The sequence below is a fragment of the Ambystoma mexicanum genome, chromosome 1q, assembly GCF_040938575.1.
Source record: "Ambystoma mexicanum isolate Mex_15411 chromosome 1q, UKY_AmexF1_1, whole genome shotgun sequence".
NCBI lineage: Eukaryota > Metazoa > Chordata > Amphibia > Caudata > Ambystomatidae > Ambystoma > Ambystoma mexicanum.
In genome coordinates this window covers 355,110,259-355,132,296 of record NC_090922.1, presented here as the reverse complement: position 1 = coordinate 355,132,296, position 22,038 = coordinate 355,110,259, and the positions used below count along the sequence as shown (strand labels likewise).

At 45.0% G+C, this 22,038-nt stretch overlaps 1 protein-coding gene across 2 annotated transcripts in view; it reads right to left on the bottom strand.

Annotated features, from left to right (window-relative positions):
- Positions 1–21,688: 21,688 nt before the first annotated feature.
- NOD2 (nucleotide binding oligomerization domain containing 2) overlaps positions 21,689–22,038 on the bottom strand; it is a 561,668-nt gene continuing 561,318 nt past the window's right edge. For both annotated transcript variants that reach the window (XM_069639465.1, XM_069639468.1), the window contains one exon: positions 21,689–21,959. In XM_069639465.1, coding sequence (XP_069495566.1) covers positions 21,887–21,959 — 73 coding nt within the window. In that variant the 3' untranslated portion in view covers positions 21,689–21,886. The remainder of the gene's footprint in view (positions 21,960–22,038) is intronic.

Below are 22,038 nucleotides of genomic sequence, written 5' to 3'. Positions count from 1 at the left end.
TGATTAAATCAAACACAATAGTCTCTCGATGCCCATCCTGACCAAATAATGTCATCTCTGCGGTGGAATGAGTTACAGGCCCAGAGGCAATTTCGGTTCCATCGACTGTGGTGATGACATCTGAAGTGGTCTTTCTGCAGAGAGGTAGATTCATCCTAGAAGCCAATTCATAGTCCACATAGTTTCCTATGGCCCCGCTATCAATGTATGCCCTTACTGCGTGCATACGCGATGGCTGCCTTGGATCTACAAGGACCATTGGTATGATGAAGTGCGAGGTCTGAGTATCCTTCTTCAAGCTCGGCAAGCAGACCTCTACGCTTGTTGGGCGTGGTCGTTTCCTGAGTCTGACTCTGTATGGCTTTTATCAGCAGCTCCTACCACCTTCTTGGGTGGTTTTACAGGGCAATCCCATAGAAAATGTCCCGAAGTTCCGCAATATAGACACAATTGTATTTGCCGTCTTCTTTCTCTTTCCTTCTGAGTCAAGGGTCCTTTAACCCCTCTGATTTGCATGGGTTCTGAAGCATCTGCTCCTTTGGGGTTAGCATGGGTATTAACCAACACCCTATTCTCGAACTTGGCTCGATCAGCCTTTCTGTTCTGAAGTCTGTGATCTAACTGGACCACTAAGTCCATATATTCAGCACAGTCTTGAGGTGGGTTCACGACTTGAGCCAATACGTCTTTGAGTTCTCCTCGAAGCCCTCGATGGAATAACGTGATTCGTTTTCCCTCAGGCCATCCAGTTTCCACTATCAACCTGTTAAAGGTCGCGATGTAGGTTAGAAGGTCCTGATTGCCCTGTCGTAGGGACAAAAGTTCGTTATCCAAGGCTTGTCCTTGGGAGTGCCGGGCAAATAGTCTTTCCATGCTCATTTGAAAGCCCTGAAAATCTCGAAGAATAGGGTCATCCTGATTGACCAATGGAATTGACCAATCCGCTGCACTGCCGCTGAGATATGACAATACAAAGGCTACCTTGGCTTGATCGTTTGGGAAGGCTCCAGGTCTGCATAAAAAGTGCAAGCGACATTGGTTCATAAACACGGCAAACCTTTTGGGGTCCCTGGCAAAGCGTTTCGGGCGGAGCTAATGGCACAGTTCCTGGTAAGATTACTTGCACAGGGTTACTTGGTGAAACAGGATTTGGGTTTCCCGCGTGTCCAAGTAGGGGTGTTTGTCCAGCCTGGCTTTGCAGTAATTGTCTAGCAAGGTCATCAGTTTGCTCCTTTGACACTATCAGTTCTCTCCTGAGAGCATTGGTTTCTTGACGGGCGGAATGTACTTCAGCCCTCAGTTCCCCTAGTAATTGGGCCATTTGGTCAGTTTCTGAGGTCTCCATAACGCCCGGGTGGGAATTTGTGAGTAGGCTTTGCGTTCTGTTACGCTCACCTTGCTCCCACAGGGGCGTCGATCGAAACTGGACAACTGCGGTCTCCACCAAAGTGACGCGTAGCGCTGAGATGACAGACTGGACCGGCCCACCTAACTTCGTCTGCTTGGCCCGTAGAAGTATTCTTCTGAAAGTGGAGAAAGGGAATTAACCACCCGTGGAATTGAGTGTTAGTCCCCACCCGCACTGTTCTCCCCACTGATCACCTCCAATGTCCCCTCTAAAGTCTCATCTTATGGTTTGGAAAGATGAGCTCTCCATCCTGCTTCGAGTGCAGGGGCGCGTGGATAACCAGTTGCTTCACTGGTTCGAAGGAATTGGAGAGTTCCAGAACAATATGACTCTGAGGTTTCCGGCAAGGCGCCGTAAGTATATAGTTCGTAAGAGTTCAAATGTCTGACTTTCACTCTTGTCCGATTCCTGGCAGACTGCAGCTTGACCCACGCGAAGATTTCCTCATGACAGCCGGTAACATTCAGGTAAGGGTCTGTATTATCTCACACAGTTCGATAAAATAATGCCAGTATGTAATCTGTTGCTTTCTCCCTTATTTAGGTGCAGAGAGAAATTATGAAGTCTCGGGGAATAATGCCTCCGCCGGTAAAATCAGGTAAGTCTATTATGATGAAAAGGATTCCCCTTGTTTGTCCCTTTGGCTCACCTTGCTGTCTTTTTGTTCCCCTTAGGTGTCAGAGTTCGGCGAAGATGAGATGGAGGCTGCGCCGACTCGTGAAGATGAATAGTACCCCCGGCGGTAAAATCAGGTAAGTCTATGGGGGGTAACTAATATTTCCTCTGTTTGTTTCCTTGGCTCACCTTGCTGTTCTTGTGTCCCCCTTAGGTGGCAGAGCGCGGCGAGAACAGTGGATCGTGGAGATGCTGCTAAGGCCAGTGAGTTCAGCGTGGCGCAGCAGCAGGTGAGGCGACGCGTATAAAATAACTTCTTTCTTCCAGGTCGAAGGCGCGGTGGATCCGGAATTCAGGTAAGGAATAAAGGTATTGTTCTTGTTCTAACCTTTTCTCCTTCTCTCCGCCTTTTTCTAGGAGCTCCAGATCGAGGCGGGCGTGGCAGAAAACTGGATGCTGACTTGCAGGCACGGTGAGCGTTGCGCTGCAGGATGCAGAATAACGTGAAGCGTGTGCTGCTCTTCGGGCGTGGTTTAAATTGTCTCCAAAGTAGTTCCAGGTAAGTATTCCTCCCCAACCCCGCCCGAGTAAAAAATAGTCCCTAGGTAAAGTAGTCCCTTCCAAGCCTCATATGGGCTTGGAGCTCTTGCAGCATGGTCTGCATCAGGTAAGTTTGCAGCATGGTCTGCATCAGGTAAGTTTTAATCCATGAGCCTGGCGCCTATGGGGCCAGGACTGACTCTTCATATGAGCCTGGCGCCATAGACGCCAGGCCTGCACCCAAATAGCCCCTAATAGGGGTTGTTGGGCTTGCTTGGGATAACTTGATGCCTGCTTCCGAGGTTGATGGACTTGGTCTGGATCCCTGGGGGAGGGCATCATGACACTATGTGAAAGAAGGGGTATTTGGAGTAATATTAACAAGTATACTTTGATTTCATTACAGGAAACATGGGCAGTCAATGATTTCATATGTTATGGAAGCAATCTAATACAGATCCCAGCTAGGCAAGGTGCCGAAGGGAGACCCACGGGAGGATTGTTAATTAGTGTTCTAAATGTATTCGATTTGAGCGGTGTGACCGTTGATTCTGAATTTATCCTGGCAGGGTTTATTTTGGGGAGTTGGCTGGCAGGGCATTGTCTAGCCATGATTATAAATATCGATGACACGCCTGGTTTAGACCACACTGACCGGATGTTGGTAAAATTACAACAAATCTTGGAGACTCAGAACCCTGCAGGATTAAGTGTACATGGATGAAGTGGAAAAAGCCTTAAATGTCTCACCTGCACAATTAAAACATGCACATAGTAATACAAAAAGGAGGAAGTGGACAGCTTTTTTTAAAAGGCCATGAATTTACTATGCTGAATGGAAGATGTAAGGGAGACTGAGCAGGGTGCTATGACCATAGATTATTGTTTTATTCAGGCATGTTTGTATTCAGTAATCTACAGTCTGGAAATTGACTGTCGGATGAGAGTGACAACTCTCCCCTGATCGTATACTGCTACGCACCTTTATCAGTTGGTTTGAGTGAGTTGGTAGATTGCAAATTATAGAAGGAATTAATTGCATTAGATGGTAACATAAAAAGTTAGATGAAGTGAATAAGTGCTTTCAGGGTCAGACTGGGACAAGAAATAGGCCCTGACACCCCAAAAAAATTGGCCCGACCCTCGCCTCAAAAAAGAGGCCCACCCCTCGCCAAACTACCATTGACCTCTGATGATATCACCCCAAAGTGACACCACAGCAAGCGATGAAACACAACCTTTCACCCCTTGACAAAACAGGAAGTGGCATCAAATAGCATTTTTCCTAAATACACTATGAAAAATATGGTTATGATTTCGCTAATGTGATAATCATTTCATACAAGAATGGATAACCATATGTATCATTAATATCTGTGTGTATAGATCCATATTGCATGTTGCAGGTGTTTTCTTTTTTTTTATTCAATTTTTTCTTCTTTTCCAAACCAGCCCCAGAGTGGCCAGAAACCAGCCCTCACTCCCCAAGGACGATTTCGGCCCGGCCATGGGTCGAAAGGCCAAGGGTCCAATCCGACCCTGAGTGCTTTATGCAAGAATGTAGTGAATTTGTTGGCCTATTTAATGCTAGAGAATCCCTAAGTTTACATAATAATACCAGGTTATGGTGTGAGAGGAGGGAGTCAATCATGAACCAAGCTCGAGAAGAGTACCACTTTCTCATAAAAAAAAGTAATTTCTCGAACTATTTCTAACCCTGGCAATCGTCCCAGCAAAATATTTAAGCAGTAAGCAAGATAATAATGGGAGGCATTTATGGCCATATTATAGCTGTATAAAGGACAGGAAAAGAGAGCTGAGAAGAAAACTCATAGTTGGTTGCAGCCATATAAAAAAGAACAGAAACCGTAATACTGGAAACATCTAATCCAGACTCTTAAGAATAATGAGTTGCATAATTTCTGGAGAGTGCTTAATGAGAATCCCAGAATTGCAAATTTGACAGAAGGAGCATCTAAGGAGGCATGGGAACAATTCCTAAATAATACACTGAGAAGCAGCAGTGGGGCATAAATGGAGGCTGCACGGGAAGAGGCTGTGTTCGTTATTAATGGGTTTGGTTTTAACCAGCATGTTAGGACCGCTACCCATAAAGGTGGTAATATTCTCGATTGGGTTCTAAGCTATAATATCAAGTTGTCCGTCCCGGGAGAATAGCTGAAGAGGCAACGTGTTCGCCTTGGAAGCAAGACGGCATGAAGCAACACAGGTTCGATCTCCAGGTCTCTGCTTAGAAACCTCTGGGTATTTAAGTGCGTTATAAATCCGCAACTAAGACAAAAGAAAAAACAATTATGCAACAAAAAAAAAAATAAATTCCTGTTACAGCGCCTGAATGCCCGCGGGCTGTGCGAGTGCTTTAAAAAAATGCAATATAAGATGTCCTCCCTAGTGGTCGACCCCTGCCCTTGGTCAGACCATCATACAATTCCTTTTAATCTACTATTACCGGTGCCCCTTCTCGCTCATTGGTGCTGACAAGAGGAACCAAAATGTTCAGAAACCCTAAGAAGGTTACTCCCGAGGCCTGGGCGACTATTATTATTCCTCACCTCGACCAGTGTGCAGGCTTCCGGTGATGTTGATAATCTGGTTACACATTTCCAACAGGTGATAAGTGAGGCAGCACACTCCATTGCTCCTTTGCGCTGACAAGTCATTAAAAACAGTGCTTAGAAGAAGACATGGTTCAATCTGGAGATTATCGAGGCTAGGAAACGGAAGCGAGCTAGCCAACAGCTATGGTGGTAAAATCCAGGCACCAACACCTGGCTCAAATACAATGATGCAGTGGCAGCTTGTAAGCGAGTTATCATGGCAGCTAGACAAGCTAGCTATAACTCCAGAATCTTACAGGCTAAGTCCAGCTTCAGGGAGCTTTTTCTATCCTTTGTGAACAGGAAGGAAGATTAATAAAAACCCAAGATTAATAAAAGCGATGCCTGGTTCCCAGCAATTCAGGACGAATTGATCAGGAAAATATTGGGCCACCAACGCTTAATAAGAGTACGTCAATTGAGCCTAGATAGGCCTGCCAGCAATGGGTTTACAGCTATGAACTCCCTTGATCAATGCCTGCAGAGGTTCTGTCATTATTATCCTTTTCTCAAGTCTCTGAGATCAAAGTCCGTATTACTCCAAGCAGCATGAAACCAACTTCTTGCCTCGGCGACAAATGCCCATCTAGTATTTTCAAGGAATCCATTAATCTGATCCCCTGGATTACAAGGATTATCAATTCATCATTTCATGAATCATGTGTTCCATCTGCCTTGAAGGAGGCCTGGATTACTCCACTCCTAAAAAAGGATAACCCGGACCCTGCAGTTGCCAGTAACTGTAGGCCAATCACTAACATTCTGATCCTTCTTAAGATCTTGGACAGGATTGTTTATACACAGATGCAGGAGTTCCTTGAGACAAATAACTTGTTGTGTGCACGACAGTCTAGTGAAACACTCTTTGTTCATAAAAAAGACTGATTGGTATTGATAAATGCTCAACTAGCACCGCATCGTGGATTAAGTCCTTCTTAGGACCCTGCGTGGCTAGGGTCGCAATGGAGGATTTCAAAGCATCCCCTCCCCTTCTGACTTGTGGGGTTGTACAGGGCTCGTGCCGTTCCCCAACGCTGTTCAATCTCTATACCAGGCCACTGTGTGATCTGGTTGACAGGCTAGGAGTCCGCCACACCAACTATGCAGTCGACACGCAGATTCTTATGGAACTCTCTGGTGATTATCGCAGCATTCAGTCACTTCACTATTTTTGAATGTTCCATTCCAGTGTTACTGCATGAAAAAGCTTTGGGTGTGTTTTTTGACTCTCAACTCAAATTTAACAGGCATACCTCTCAACCCTGCTCTTCTTGTGCCTACTTGAAATCCTCGATTATGTGGATTCGCCCATATTTACAAGAGGCAAATCGAGCTGTCATTGCATCAGCATTGGTCAACTCTAAGCTTGACTATTGCAATAGTCTCTTGGTGGGCATATCAGCTTTTAATGTATATAAGCTGCAAATCACTCAATATGGGGCGCTCTAAGCTATGCACAGGCTGCGTAAGCAGCATCATATCACCTTAGGAATTTGCACTGGTTTCCTGTGAAGAATATAATTCTCCATAAAACATTGACCCCTACTCATGAATGTCTCAATGATATGATATGATATGATAGGTTAATTATAACACGTTTAATACCCAGAGGTTTCTAAGCGCGGACCCGGGGATCAAACCGACAATGGCGGTGCGCCTAAATATTTAGCTGACCGGCTCATGAAGGCTCTTTATAGGAGAGTCTTACATTCTAACGATGCTCAACTCTTAGCTTTACCACGGTTTAACCTGTGGAAATTTGGAGAGCAAGCTTTGATTCTTGGGCTCCTCCTTCCTGGAATAAACCTTTGCTTGTTGTAAGGATCAGTCCCTCTTTGGCACAGTTTAAAAAAGCTTTGAAAACAAACCTTTTTGATAAAGGTGTAGATTAGCGTCCCTTTTGTTGGCCTTCCACCTTCATGCTTGTTGTTTGTTTGTGCATGTTCTACTTCGATGTGCGCCCTGAGACCTCTGGGCTTGTGACGCGATATAAGAAACAAAGTAAAGTAAAAGTAAAGATGGTGCCAAAAACATAATATCTGTGATATGTTCAACTTTATAAAAGAAGCAAGGCTTCCAGAGCTCCTGTGCTGGATGGCATCTGCAATGCCAGAGTGCGGAAAAGCCCTGAAAGGGGGTGGCGGGTGCACAGTGATTTATTTATTATTCTCTGTTATTAGAGAGACTGGCTGTATTCCTGACACTTGGACCAGGAGTATCATAGTCCCGGTCTACAAACAGTGACCGCATAATGACTCTAAAAGTTATTGTATCCAAGCGATGTTGGATGACCCGGCTAAAATCTTTTCAAGGGTGTTGCTTGCGGAACTGACTACATGGGTAAACCAGGAACTACTCATACCCTTTAATCAAACAAGCTTCTGCAAGTCATACTCTACAATTGGCAATGTAATGACCTTTATTACATTGATCGAGGGGGCCTTGGAATTACGTAGCCAACCGATTAATGTGGCTTACATGAATTTCAGTGTGGCCTTCTATACAGTCAATCGCAAAAAATTGTTGGCTAAATTGGATCAGTTAGCCTTCTTAGCATCATTAGTGCACTTTACTGTAATACCACATTAAGGGTCAGACTGGATGCAAGCAGTGCGTTAACATCTTCAATCAGTAGCTGCAGGGGTCTGTAATAACGCAGTATCTTTGCCCCTTTATTGTTTAACTTATAAAAGTTAGACTTGTCAATTTTTCTTGAGGAGAAACATTCCCTTCCACCCAAATTAGGTAAGACCAGAATCTCTTGGCTACGCTATGCAGACAATGTGAATCTTATTAATCAGAAGGCCACGGGGCTCCAGATATTACCAAATCTCTTTCAGGCATTTGCTGAAGTACACAAACTGAAGATCAAAATAGCACCACAAACACCAGGTAAGAGTAAGGCCCCCAGAAGATACCAATGGACGCTTCAGGGATCCTCAGTGGAGTGTGTCACGGGCTATAACTATTTTGGAGTTACGTTAGATAACAAACTTAAGTGGGGAACACACCTGGGGAAAATAGAACAGGAAATGAAGCAGCAGATTGATGCTTTAAAGAGATTTGCTATACATCATGCAGGATTCTCCTTGTCCTCTCTAATACCAGTTTATAAAATTAAAACCGTCCCCAAACCTATGTATGGGAGCGTAATATGGGGAAAGAAGAGAGAGAGGGAGTTGATCAGATTACAGAATTATTGCATCAAATCACTAATGAATTGAGAACACGAGTGGCATTTCTGCTTTGTAAACTTAACAGCCTTCTGCCAAAGCACGTTTGGTAATGCAGCATGATATCAAATAACATAAATTAGGATGTGTTATGGGAAATTCTCTGCTTACCTTCCTGTTGGCAGGAGCCAATAGGAGGATAAGCCGTAACAAGATTGACACATGGGCAGAGATTTAGCAGCAAAGTACTATTCGGGACATTCAGCTAAATCTTAACCCGTTAAAGTTATCCACTTCAATATAAAGAAAAAGCAGATAAAACAATATTTAGAAAGGGAACCGACATGGGTAAACATGTCTGAGTAAACATACAGTGGCTCCAGGTCAGTGCATCACCAGATTTCTGTCGCCATGCCTCAAAACTGACAGCTCTGATCAACTGTTAACAGGGAAATGGAAACAAATTCCATGTTTTATCGTATTGCTTTTTATAGCATGTGAACGGTTCTGTCTGGTTGGAGAAACATTTGATGCGGTTTAAAATGTACTGTATGTTCGCTCAAAGAAAGTTATTTACCTAAGTGCCTATGCAGACTAGGAGAGAAGGCCAAGGTTGCGTGTTGGATCAGCTAAGAGAATGGCAATCATAAATTGTATGCGTATTAATCATCAAGACAATGTGTTCCAATAAGAAACACTAAAAGCGATACAGACAGTAGTTGGGGAAATCAGACTAGTTGACGCCTCAGGTAGAGGAACATAAAGCAGGAATGGGCGACACAGACGCAAGGAAACAGAGAGGAGTATTATCAGGGTTCTACCAGAGTATTTACAGTGTAAGTAAGAGAGAGGCACATTTGGGGGATGCAGGGAATGTGCCAGGATATAGTGTATTGTTGGGAACTATTTGAACAATTGTATCATTTCGTATTTTGAGACAATTGATCAAATGTTGGCGCTATTTCAAATTCTAACGCACTGTAAACAGAACATGCACATTATATCATATATTCCTGTATGGTGCATTTGCAGTTCAAATTACAAATAACATGTTCGTTTGTATGTGATGCGGGAAATACCTTCTGGAGGGACAGGGCCTTGTCCTACCACTTCTCTGTGTGTGTTTTCTCTATGTTTTCTGCCACTGAGGTCCAGCCTGTAACTCTGGCAGTGCAGCTCTTTATAATTTCCGTTTGTTGAACAACCCCCATGGGAAACCCTTATGGCACCCATGGGTGGGGGTACACCCTTGTAACCCTTATGTGTGTTTTTGTGCACACATCACAGGAGAATAGCTCAGGGGCAACGTGCTTGTCTTGGAAGCAAGATGTCGTGGAGCAACATAGGTTCGAATCCCCGGGGCCGTGTTTAGAAACCTTTGGGTATTAAGCGTGTTAAAAATAACCGATTATAATAAAAATAATAAAGTGTGTTGCCAACAGAGTAGGGTATGGGCGGGTTGCAGCTAAATGCTAACTTGGCAGCGACTTTGAGTGTCCTCCATTTTTGGGACCCCCAGGCCCTGCCATGGCAATTAATGGATTATTGATAGAAGGCAACATTGCCCCTGTGGCCTCTTGGTTTCTATTGCCTTTTACCTTTTTTTCCCCAAAGTCCTGGGGAGCCCTGCCTATGTTCCTTCCCCCTGACTGGCTGTTGGTTGGAAATACCATATATGGCTCTGTGACTGCCTCCTGTCAGACTGACTGGAGCCTTCCCAGAGGCTGTGTGTTGTGGGTACACCCTAGGGTGCGACCTGTGTGAATGGAGTCTGAAGTGAACCCACAGTCTGTGCTATGGGTGTCTAGTTTCTGTGTGTGACAAATGACTGAGACAGCCCTGATTGAAACTGACATGAACGCAGTGTAGTGTGCTGAAAGGCTGGGTGCTTACCCCATCCACATTCTTTTTTATGGGTGTCTGGGTGGAGTGAATGGCCTGAATGCCAGTGAGCCTCATTGGCCTCCTGCCTGCATGATTGCCCTTCTGCATGATTGGCTGGCTGAGCCTGACTCAGCCTGAGTGAATGGGAACCAGTGTGTATAACAGGGGACCTCTCACTCACCAATGTGTTCAGAAGCTGAAGTTGAAGCTGAAGCAAGAAGAAGCTGTTCTTTGAAGCCTGGCTGGAGGAGAAGTCTGCTGCTGCATTTTCGTGGGGTAATCCAAATGCTGCTGTGTTCTTCCAAGGACTGGTCCAGTGAGGATCTGCAAAGGAGACCTCTCCCTGAGCTATGAGGGACCATCGTGCAAACTGCTGCTCTTCATCAGAAGTACCCTGGAAGCCAGTTCTGCGTGTCTGCTGTCCAGAGAAGGGGTCTTTGTGAGTCCTGAATAGGAGTGCCCAGACATCTCGAGTTGAAGAAGTGCATTGGTGTCAGCCACGGTAAAGAGGTGTGTTTCATGACCGCTGGAAGCTGTTGCTGTCTACTGCCCAGACAAGGGGTACCATAGCACAGTGGTGCTGGACACCCGGAGCTTTGAAAGTCCAAAACTGCCTAAGAACATTTCAAGGGACATCCCTGCCATCATCACTGATCACTTTTTCCCACCGGAGAGAATCCAGAGTCGCTGAGTGCAGAGGAACGTCTGTCGGTGGGTTTCCCAACACCAGAACCTAACAAAGACATCCCCAGGGTCCAGACTTGGTGAAGTCTCCTGGTACACTCCAGTGGTCGAGTCCACTTTTCCAGAAGCTCTACAGAGGTCTGTGATGCGACTGCAGCACCGAAGAACTGAAAGGTGGAAAACCATGATATGCCGACATATGCATCCATTGCTGCCCTTTAGTCATTGAAGGGTCCCAGGGTTCTTACTCTCATCTGCCAAGCCTTTAAGGAGCCCACAGCAAGTTCCATCTTCACAGGACTTTTACAGTCAGAGGAATCATCGACCAAAGGAGAGCACCACTAAGAGTCAAACTGCTGCACTTCAGAAATAATTTGGTTCCATATTTCTCGTGGACCCAGCATTCCAGTGGCTCCAAGGGGGTCCATCTTTGGAGGGAATCGTTAAGTGAAACCGTGAAACTCTGCCACTTTGCCTGCAAAGGCACCAAAGGTACTGTGACAAGGAAGAGCCTCTTCTAGCCTCAGGAGTTGTCGAGGAGTCCCAGATTTGTCTTGAAACCTGTTCTCCTGTGGCCTCTCAGGTACTATGGGGTAGTAGAACCTTTTAAAGAAAGCAGGAGGTTATTGAACATTATTGTACTGGGCTGTAAAAGGCAAGATACGTCACTCTCTACCTTGTCCATTACAGGTTGCACAGGTGGGGGGGGAGGATCTTCACACAGATTTCTATAGAAAGTATTCTGCCACTGTTCACAACTAACCTGCCTTTATTCCCTATTGTAAGCTGATACACCTCACTTAAGAATTCACATGCATATTTAAAACTGTCTGCAGGTAATGCATCTATTACTTAATTTAAGTATTGTGTGGTACCACATAGAGTGTATATATTTGCCATTCTTTGAATAAGTATTTCCAAGTACTAAGTGTTATTAGTTAAATGTTTATATATTCCTGAATCTTATTTTATATAAAGAATCTTTGTTATCACCTAACATAGTGCATGGACATTCCTTTGTGGGTGCTCACTGTACTTAAGAACCTGCATGCATCACCTCCTGAAAGCTTAAACCTGGCTGCTCGTCCATTGCTACCAAATTGAGAGCCCTGGCTGGGGTGTTCTGTGCCTTTACCCTACCAAATAGTGGGCAGAAGTACATATACCCCCCATACAGTCTTTATATTGTTAATTTTGAATAGCCTAAAGAAAAGGGTTGAATCATCCTTTTGCTGAGAATGAAAGAAAAGTGCACTATGTGCCTTTTGAATGAACAAGGTTTATTTCTTTAGGTTTGAAACATAGTAATGTATAGAGCCTTTATACAAACACTAATGCATTGTCAAAGCAGCCCTTAATCTGTCAATTTGTATTATCTAGCTGTCAGGATTCTGTCTGGACTTGCACAGGGCATCCTGTATAGATGTGGAAACTGCTAATGCAAAGGGACAGGGAAGTGCATACAGCGGGAGGGCAAACAAGTTGGAAGAACGGCCATGGTAATTAAGAACAATGGAACAGTAAGAAAAGGCAGACCGCAGTAGTGAACAATTTTCTTTAATATGCGCTTTTTGATGGTTATTCAAAATTCAATCATTTGAAATGATTAATGAATAAGTAACAACCAAGAAATATAGAAAACTTAAATACTCTAAATGAACTCTAAATTAACAAAACATTACTGAATACACACCTCTCTTCCCCCGCAAAATGAACAATAAGAATATTGATATTTTGCTTCCTTCTCAAAATTGTACTTTAGAGGGTTTTAAATGACCCATCCAACATACAACTGTTTGTTTAATATCTAGTCAGCTCACCCACTAGCACTTCAATGTGGCCGACACTCGTGTGAGTATGAAACTCATAACGGACACTGGCGCAATGACCTCACACGTGAACACAAATGGCAGCCATTTTAAGAATGTTGCATCCATTGTTGCCTAATATTGAAATAGCCTTGTCACTGCCTGCTGCTTATTATTGAAGTAGCCTAGCTACTGCCTATGGCATATTCGTCCCAAATGCATTGTATACCGTCCACTGCATAGCCCACTTATTAATGCATAGGATTAGCGCATTTCCATCACCCTATTGCCTACTGCTTATAATTTGCAGTAATCACATGCACGCCTCTGCTCACTGCATGACCCCCAGTCTAGCTCTCACGCCTACTTTGCCCACTACTTGCAATGCACAACAGCCCAATGCTTAAACTTAGCCTAGCCACACGCATGCACCAAACCATTGCCACCATCTCTCCCAAGAAGTAGTCAGATCATCCTAACACCACCTGTACCCCTCCCTTACGCCTGCCCTAATGCAAACCCATGCCTCACCGCACGCTGGCAATCACCGCCCCCAGATCGTCAAAGTACTGCATAACAGCTCTGACCACACTCCAACGAGAGCCCCCTCCCTGAGCTACACCATCCTCGCCATCCTCAGCTCTCTCATCTTTCTCCTACATAGAACCACGCTTCAGCAAATCATGCCCAACTGCACCACCACCATTAAATCGGCCACCACCAATCTTAGTCTCCAAACCGACACCCCCATCGATAACAAAGCCTGTTCTAAAGGCGCATTCATACGTCATAAAACAGGACTGGCAGGGCTCTACTGCCCCACACACCACCCCCTGCCTCACCCCATGCCCTTCCTCCCCAACCAACCAGCATTCCTGATCACTCATAAACCCCATGCCAAAACTCACCCAATACTAGGCAGCACCCCAGCCGCACACGTCTCTCATCAATAACTATATATACTACTACCCAAACAAAATCCACCACTGTCTCTGAAAGAAATTCCAGACTCTCAGGACGCACCCATCTCCAGCACCTCCCCCTCAACAACCATCACTCCCCCCCCAGCTGTCTCAAAAGCATTATGATACCCAATATCCTTGAGACTCAGGATAACTTTGACACCAGCCACCAGCAGACAACCACCCCTAAAAAAAACTATCAACCCTCCTAACACCAAAGAAACCAGCAGCCAGGCCCATCCGATCCAACCTCCTATCTCTCCCAACACCAGACAACCCCTCCTAGGAGCTCTACTAAATGTCAGATCCCTTGGAGCACATGCAATCGAGACACACGACTGCATACTAGAGTTTAAACTTAACTTCCTAGTGCTAACCGAAACCTGGCTGCACCCTGCCTCAGGTCCACAGATCACACTAGCCGTCCCTACCGACTACACCCTCCTCAGAGCAGACCGCTCCGATGCCTTAGGCGGAGGAGTGACCATCATCCACAAAACCACATTACTTTTTAGGGAATGTAAAACGGAAGTACTTAATGGATACAAAACTCTCTCAAACTAGCCGTCAACCATCAAGAACCCATCAACTTCCTAATAGTGTGCAGAACACCAAGCACACCAAGTAAGCCAGATATAGACCTACCTCTACTAATCACACCTCTACTTAAACCTAAAACTAAATACATCCTCCTAGGGGACCTCAACTTAGGCTATGATGACCCCGCGGACACCAAAGCTGCAGCCTACCAAAATGCGTTACAGGAGATGCAGTAACCATAATAGATGTCCTTAATTTGCAATGGTACGACCACTGCCTAATTAAATTCAAAATAAAGCTAGACACTGACCACTCACCTAAAGCTTGCAATCCACTACATATTCAGGTTAGAAATGTGCATAATCTTACCCCGACAATTTAAACCCTGTTCTCAACAACCTACTCAATTCCAAACCACTGGACAGTACCAGCAAAGAGAGTATTGCAAAGCATTACCACCAATGCCTGAAATCAGCAGTTGATGAAGTAGCCCCCCTCAAAACTAAAGTGCCCAAAGCTAAACGCAGTGCCACCTGGTTCAATAATGAACTCATAGAACTGAGAAGAGAAAAAAGAGCGCTAGAACAGCTAACCAGGAAAAATAACTCCCTAGAACTTCAAACCAAATTACAACATCTTTCTAAAACCTACAAACTCAGTGTACTCTCTCACAAAGCAGAATCTATCAATGACCATATAGCTGCTGCAGCCTCTAACACCAAAGAACTATTTACTATTACTAGAGAATTAGAATCACCCATCCATCCCACCAGCCCTGTAATCCCTAGCAAAGCCTGGTGCACCACCATTCAGGACGCTCTATCCTCCAAAGTGACCACACTCCAAAATAAAATAGTCTTGAAAATAAAATGACTAGATCCCACCACCATGCCCCCCCACCCACCCTCCAATGACTACCACTAGAACGGACACATCTGAATTCCACTTTACACAAGTCACCAGTGCTCAGGTCCTTAAAACAATAGCATCACTCAAGCCTTCTAATTGCAAAGGCGACAGCACTCCAGCACAAGTAGTTCAAGACTTTGCCACCATTCTAGCACCCACCATCACTAGCTTTGTGAATGAGTCCCTAACTCCAGTGAAATACCAGAATTCATCAAAGTAGCTTGGGTCACACCACTACTTAAAAAAGCCTTTGTTAGACCCAACAATTCCCACTAACTACAGGCCAATAACAACTGTGCCTTTCCTCCTCAAAATCATCAACAAAATAGCCTATACCCAAGTACAATCCCATGTTGAACACAATCCCCTACTAGGGGAAAGACAATCAGGCTTCCGCCCCAATCACAGTATGGAGACCGCCCTCTTGGACCTAAAAAACCAGATGGACGCTATCAGGGACTCTAGCAAACTGTGTATCTTATTACTCTTAGACCTTTCAGCTGTGTTTGATTTGGTCGACCACGGCAAACTATGCCAAACCCTATCCACAAAATTCCACTTCTCCCAGAAGGCCACCGCCTGGATAAAATCCTTCCTTTCCGATCCCACCTCAAGAGTCACCCTAGGGGAAGTTGCAGCGGACCCCATCCCTGTACCATTAGGAGTACCACAAGGATCCTGTCTCTCTCCTAATCTATACAACGCCTAGACTAAATTACTCTTTGCAGCACTAGATGCTATAGGAGTTATTTACACAAACTTTGCTGATGATACTCAGATACTTATTCCCATCACAGGTAACTTGGAACAGGACATGACCATCATCAACACAATATACTCCCACATTCAAATCTGGATGGCCAATAACAGCCTCTGTTTTAATGGAGAAAAAAATTGAGATTCTAATAGTTGGGTCCCCTACCAGACTCAGTAAACTCCACCCAGACTACACCTCCATAGTGATTGACGGCACACCCACCACTATTTCCCACAAAGTCAAAACACTAGGAGTACACCTCGACTCTAATCTCGAAATGAGGATCTATGAAATATTGGAGTTTTTGTAATCAGAGCAGCATTTTATTTTCTCTTCCTGATGAGCCATTATAATAACGGTGGTGAAAAACGTGTAGAGGAAACAATTGAGGAAACAATTGAATAACTGTGCACTGAGGAAATAACTGAATAACTATGCACTGCTCAAAATTGAGCATTATCAATTAGAGGAAACAATTGAATAACTGCACTGAGGAAATAACTGAATAACTATGCACTACTCAAAATTGAGCTTGATCAATTAAGCAACAGGCCCTAGGCAGGGTAATGTCCCGGGACCCATAGTTACAGGCCCAAGCAAAAATGTTTTTTCATTAAAGGAAACATGTTAACACTACATGGGCACCCTGATTGTTATGCCAGAATGCGAGTGGTGCTAATGCACTTCTTGGTGGCTGACACACTGGCAACACTCCGACTGATCAAATGTGGTCAGCAGTCAGGCTGTTAGCAACTGGATCAGTATGTGGCAGCAGCCATTAACTCCATGCCCCTCTTACTCATCACAATACTTAATATGTCAAGGAAAGCAAACCCTGGAGAGGCTAGTTGTGCTGGTATTTTGTGTTCCTGAAATACTGACCCTGCTGCTGGACTTTGTGGGTCTAAGAATGTTGTTTATGTCCCCCTCAGCCTCCGCTGGCTTGGATTTCGGAGGGTGTGTGGGGGGGTGTTGAGTGCAGCCCCAGGTCTGGTGAGTATAGGGAACTCCTGGAGTCTCTGCTGAGCTTAGGTGCCAGGGGTTCTCAGGCTTGTGGGTGGCTGCAGAAGGACATCATGCTTTCTCTCCTTCCAGAACTATTGACTCTGTTGCTGGTATTTGTGGGTCTAAGAATTCTGTTTGTTATTCCTCCCTCAGTCCTTGCTGTGCTTGGTCTTTGAGAGGGGAGGGCAGCCCTATGCCTGGCGAATATGGGGGACCCGAGGAGTCTTTACTAGGCATATCATGGTTCCTTAGACTTGTAGGTGGCTGTAGATGGCTCTCCCTGGGCCTGCAAAGGTTGAGGCGCTGGTATTGAGCAACAGATGTCAAGTGGGTTAGGGGTCACTGAGACCCACGATTTAGCCATGACTTAAGGAGGGAGTCACTGCATGAAGATGTGTGGATCACAGACGCCCATCAGGGGAGACTTGAGGTCACAGTGAGTAGTGAAGTATTGGACTGTGGTCACAGTGGCTTTCTGTTGATCTCTTGTACATTGCCACTATTCTGCATATGGGGTCTGGTGGATCCCCACTCTCTGGTTTCCAGCCAATAGGTAATCCACTCACAGCACAGTAGACAAGCTGCCGGTGCAGTCAAAGGAAGAAGCACTGCATGGCTATATGTGGATTGCATCAACAAAAAGGGGGTCTACCACTGGGATAAATGATATAGAGACAGATTCTAAGTCTGATCTGTAGTCCTCGGGTATGTGTAACTTGACTCTGTTATCCCATCATTGGTGGTCTGCTTGTATGCACTTTTAGCAACCATGTGAGAGGCTGTCCAGTCATAGTTTCGAAAGAATTGTTTTTACATGCAAAAGTTTCGACACAAAAGCATCGGAAAAAAAAGTTTCAAATGCATTTCTTTTCATGCTACAGGTTTTTTTTTTTTTTTCGTATAGAAAAAAAAGTTTGTTTTAAAAAGAAAACAGAGCGGTTAGCTGACTGAGCAACATCCTCTCAAATATGACTCTTCTCAGAATCAAGCAATACTCTCCACTCTTCCCAATCTGGTTTCAGACCTTTATGAGGAACTGAATCCTGACTCGTCTCTATCTGGGATGATCTTAAAAGACATTCAGACCCAGAAGGTTGTGCCGTCCTAATCCTACTCGACCTCTCAGCAGCGTTTGACACCATCGACCACGCCATCCTCTCCAAGAGGCTAAACTCCCTCAACATCAGGGATTCTGCTCTGAATTGGATATCCTCTTTCATCTCCAACCGATCCCAAATAGTACACATGCCTTATGTTCTCCTTGGCTCCCTGCCCAGTCGCCCACGGAGTGCGCAGGCCACCTGACTCTCATTGCTCCTTGTTAACCTCTACCTGAGCCCGCTTCCTGCACTTATTCCCATGGCCTGTTGTGCTACAATTATGCGGATGACACCCAAATCATATTCAAAATCCCAAACAGCACCACGTCTACCTCTCCCGATCTCGCAACCTGCCACTCAGATCCAATACTGGGTGATGGTCAACCACTTCCTACTCAATCCAGACAAAATCGAGATCTTGCTATGTGGGAAGACCACCCTCATCCCTCAACCCACACCTTGACTGCTCTCACTAGGCCCTCCCACCTCCAACACAGTAAAAATGTGAAGATGGATTATGAACGTGGACTTGACCCTATCACATCAGCTTTGTGGTAAAATGCTGTTACCTACAGATACGCATCCTCTGCTGCCTTTCACGTCTAGACTATGTTAATGGCCTATACCTAGGGGCCTCTGCATCGCAGCTAAGAACACTCTAATAATCACAAAACACTGCTGCAAGACTACTCCTAGCCCTAGGCCCCACAGAAGACATCTCCCCCATCCTTCATGCCCTTCACCGGCTTCCGATCGGATGGCGATCTTCCTTCAATGTGATGTGTATCACCCATCAAGCCTTTTACAACAAAGGACTGGAATAGCTGTAGCATACATTCACATGCTACAGGCCTTACAGAAACCTCAGATAAGGCTTGGCACTTCTTCTTGTCATTCCAGTGACAAAATCAACCCGTATGGGGGGTTCCTTCTTCTCAGTCCAAGCACCCACCATCCAGAACTCCCTCCCATTAACCATCCGTTGCATAGAGGACCACCTTGCCTTCAGGAAGGCACTCAAAACCTGGCTATTGCCCTCGGCTCCCCCACACTTTTAGCCCAGATCTCATGCCCCATTCGAGAGCTTACTGCCGCCCACTCTCACAAGGCGGAAATTCCAGGCGCATAAGAGGAGTCAGATGGATCTCAGCACTCCTTCTCACATCTATATGGTACGTACAGCATGACCAAAACCAATATGCCTCAGTCCTTCACATGACCATTGTGTACTGCGTCCCCCAGAACACAGGTGAGTCCTTGGGAAAAAAATACAATTCTGTCCAGCTATTCACTTTAACACATTCCTTTGAGATACAAGCTATTTGTCTATACCTTGCCCTAAACATACATCACCCTCGACCCCAACGTTACGACCCATGGAATACGGCGGACTCCCATGCAAAATTCGATCCAGCTTTTCACATAGCTTGACTCTTTTGACAATTTGATACAACACCCAACCTCACACCTTTGTAATACGGTTTGCTGTTAGAGACCTAGTGATTCTCTACTTCTACCTGGCTATAAAATGCACACACGTAGTTTACCACTCCTTCATTGCTTTCAACACAGACCACTGTCTTCCGAAAGGCATTCATCTTCACAGCGCTTCAAGGCCATACTAATGGCTGCAGACTCTATACAAATACCACCTAACACAACATATGACCTAACATTGGGCTACCAAGACCTATTGCACAAGAAGCTGACAGACATCTGCTAAACATCCACATCTTCACAAAGGAAATCGACTGGGAGATCATAATACTTCGTGGCAGAGGCCGGTTTTGGTGCTAGAGGGGGCAAAGGGCTCGTTAAGGGGCACTGGTCAATAGCATTTTATTAATTTTCAGGCAGCAAGGTGGTGCATCAGGATCTGAAAGGGTGATGGGGGATGAATGTCCCTCTCCCATCCTAGCTCCACTACGTTGTCACAAAGTTACTTCTCATGTAGAGGGGGAAGGAGCGAAAAGCGTGGGGCTGAGGAACACGATTTTCAAAATGGGTTGGTTACAGCCTAGTGTAGTGAAATTTGGGGAGGTTACACTGCAAGTTCAAAATAATTATAGACAAGCATATCAACATTCGCAACCATGTCGTGTATACTGTGTAGCATTGTCAGGGTCAAGACCCAGTCAGAAGGAATGGGGGCCCCTCTCAGCCTGGGGCAGCCTGGGGCAGGAGGCCTACCAGTGTTTTCACTAGAGCTAATCCTTACCCACAGGAGTTGGGAGGGCCCCAGTGTCTGCCCCCGCTACATGTGCCCTGCATACTGAAAGTGGTACCACTGTAGATCATTAAATGCCTGCAAACCCTTTTTCTGGACAGAATTATTTGTGTTTCTTTGCAGAACCGCCAGTTCTAGAAGGCCATAGAGCAACTGAAAGTCACTGCGTTTGGCAGAATGGAGCTGCCGACTTCACGAGAGATTAAAGAAAAGAAACACCAGTTAAAATGCACATCCAAACAACAAAAGGGGACTCAGCCCACATCTGCGATAGCAGCCCAACAGCTGAGAATCAGAGAGACCGAGTAAAACCAGAATGGCCCAAAGAATCAGATCAGCAGGGTAATCAATGGAGGGGGTAGAAAGGAAGCGACGTTCAGGCAGGGGTACAACAACCCTGTGAGGGCCAGAATGAGTGAGGGGTGTTTGGGTGAGGACAGATGGATTGGAAGTGGACCGAGAGATTAGGCAGAGGAATGATGGTGGAGCAGAATGTTCCAGAGATTGTGCTGGAGTTTGTTGCTGGTGAGGTGTTGATAATGCCAGAGTGTGGTACCTGACTAGGAGAGTGGGGCTGTGAATGCGTTTGGTAGACTGAGAGGAGATATGTATAGAATACAAGGTTGATTGAGTGAGAGTGAGTGGAGGAGAGTGAAAGCAGTGTGTGAGAGAGGCAAGGGGGTAGTGTAGAGAGGGAGAGTAGATTAGAGAGGGGAGTGGAGAGCGGCGAGAAGAGTTGGGAGAGAAAAGTAGAGGGGTAAGAAGAGCAGAGGAAGATTGTGTTGAACATTAGCAGAAGAGGGAGCAGGAAGATGATCAGAGGGCATGAGACAAGATTGGAGAAGGGGAATGGTAGAGTAGAGTAGGGGAGTAATAAGATCAGTCAGGAAGAGGGGAGAGAGTAAGCAATGGAGGGAGAAATTGAACTAGAATGCTTGCCATTGGCACTAGGAAACATGTCCTATTGAGAGACCGGTGGGAGTGTTAGGTTAGGGTAAACCTAGAAAAACCCCAGAGGGAGCCAGATAGATAAGGTATGGTCTTTAGGCACTCATCTCTAGCCATCCTCCGTGTATAGTAGGCATTACCAATCACTAATTGGAAAACTCTTGGTTTAGAGACACCTGGGTAGAGTGATGGGAGCCCACTGGAGGTTGAGGCGGGGAAGTGCATTAGAGTACTCTCCCCATGCCCTGACAAGAAAAAAAAACAGGGATTTTTACAATTTTAAAAATAAATACCCTTATGCTTCAGAGTCTCTGAGCTATTGAAATCATCTGCGAGACCAGGCAGGCTAAACCTATTGTCATAAGTCTGAAGTCTATACATCTCCTGCCATGCAAAGATGCAATGGTAACAAGCCATTTACAGACCTACCAAAAAGCAAAATACGTGCAGTAAAAGTTACATAATAAAATATGTTTCTATTACCATTTCTAATGAGGCTAAAATCAAGGATAGGGACATTCTGGTTTAATACAGTTTTTTGTAGACAAATTGGTTGTCAACATATCATCACACTATACGTCTTAAAAGCAAATATATATTATTTTTTCTTTGAAGGTTATTGAATGTTATTTTCTACACACACAGTTTAGCATGCCACTGGTGCAGTAAAAAATGTCAATTTTGATGAGCAGAACTTCAGTAGCTTCTTCAGAATAGCAGTCGAGCATCCAGGCTGGCAAACACCTCTGTTTCTTCTGATGTGAGTGCATTTCCTCTTAACCTAACATAAAATGAAGAATTAAGAACAATTAGAATTTTAGACGCTTACACATTTAACACAATTCGAGTAAAGAGGAAAA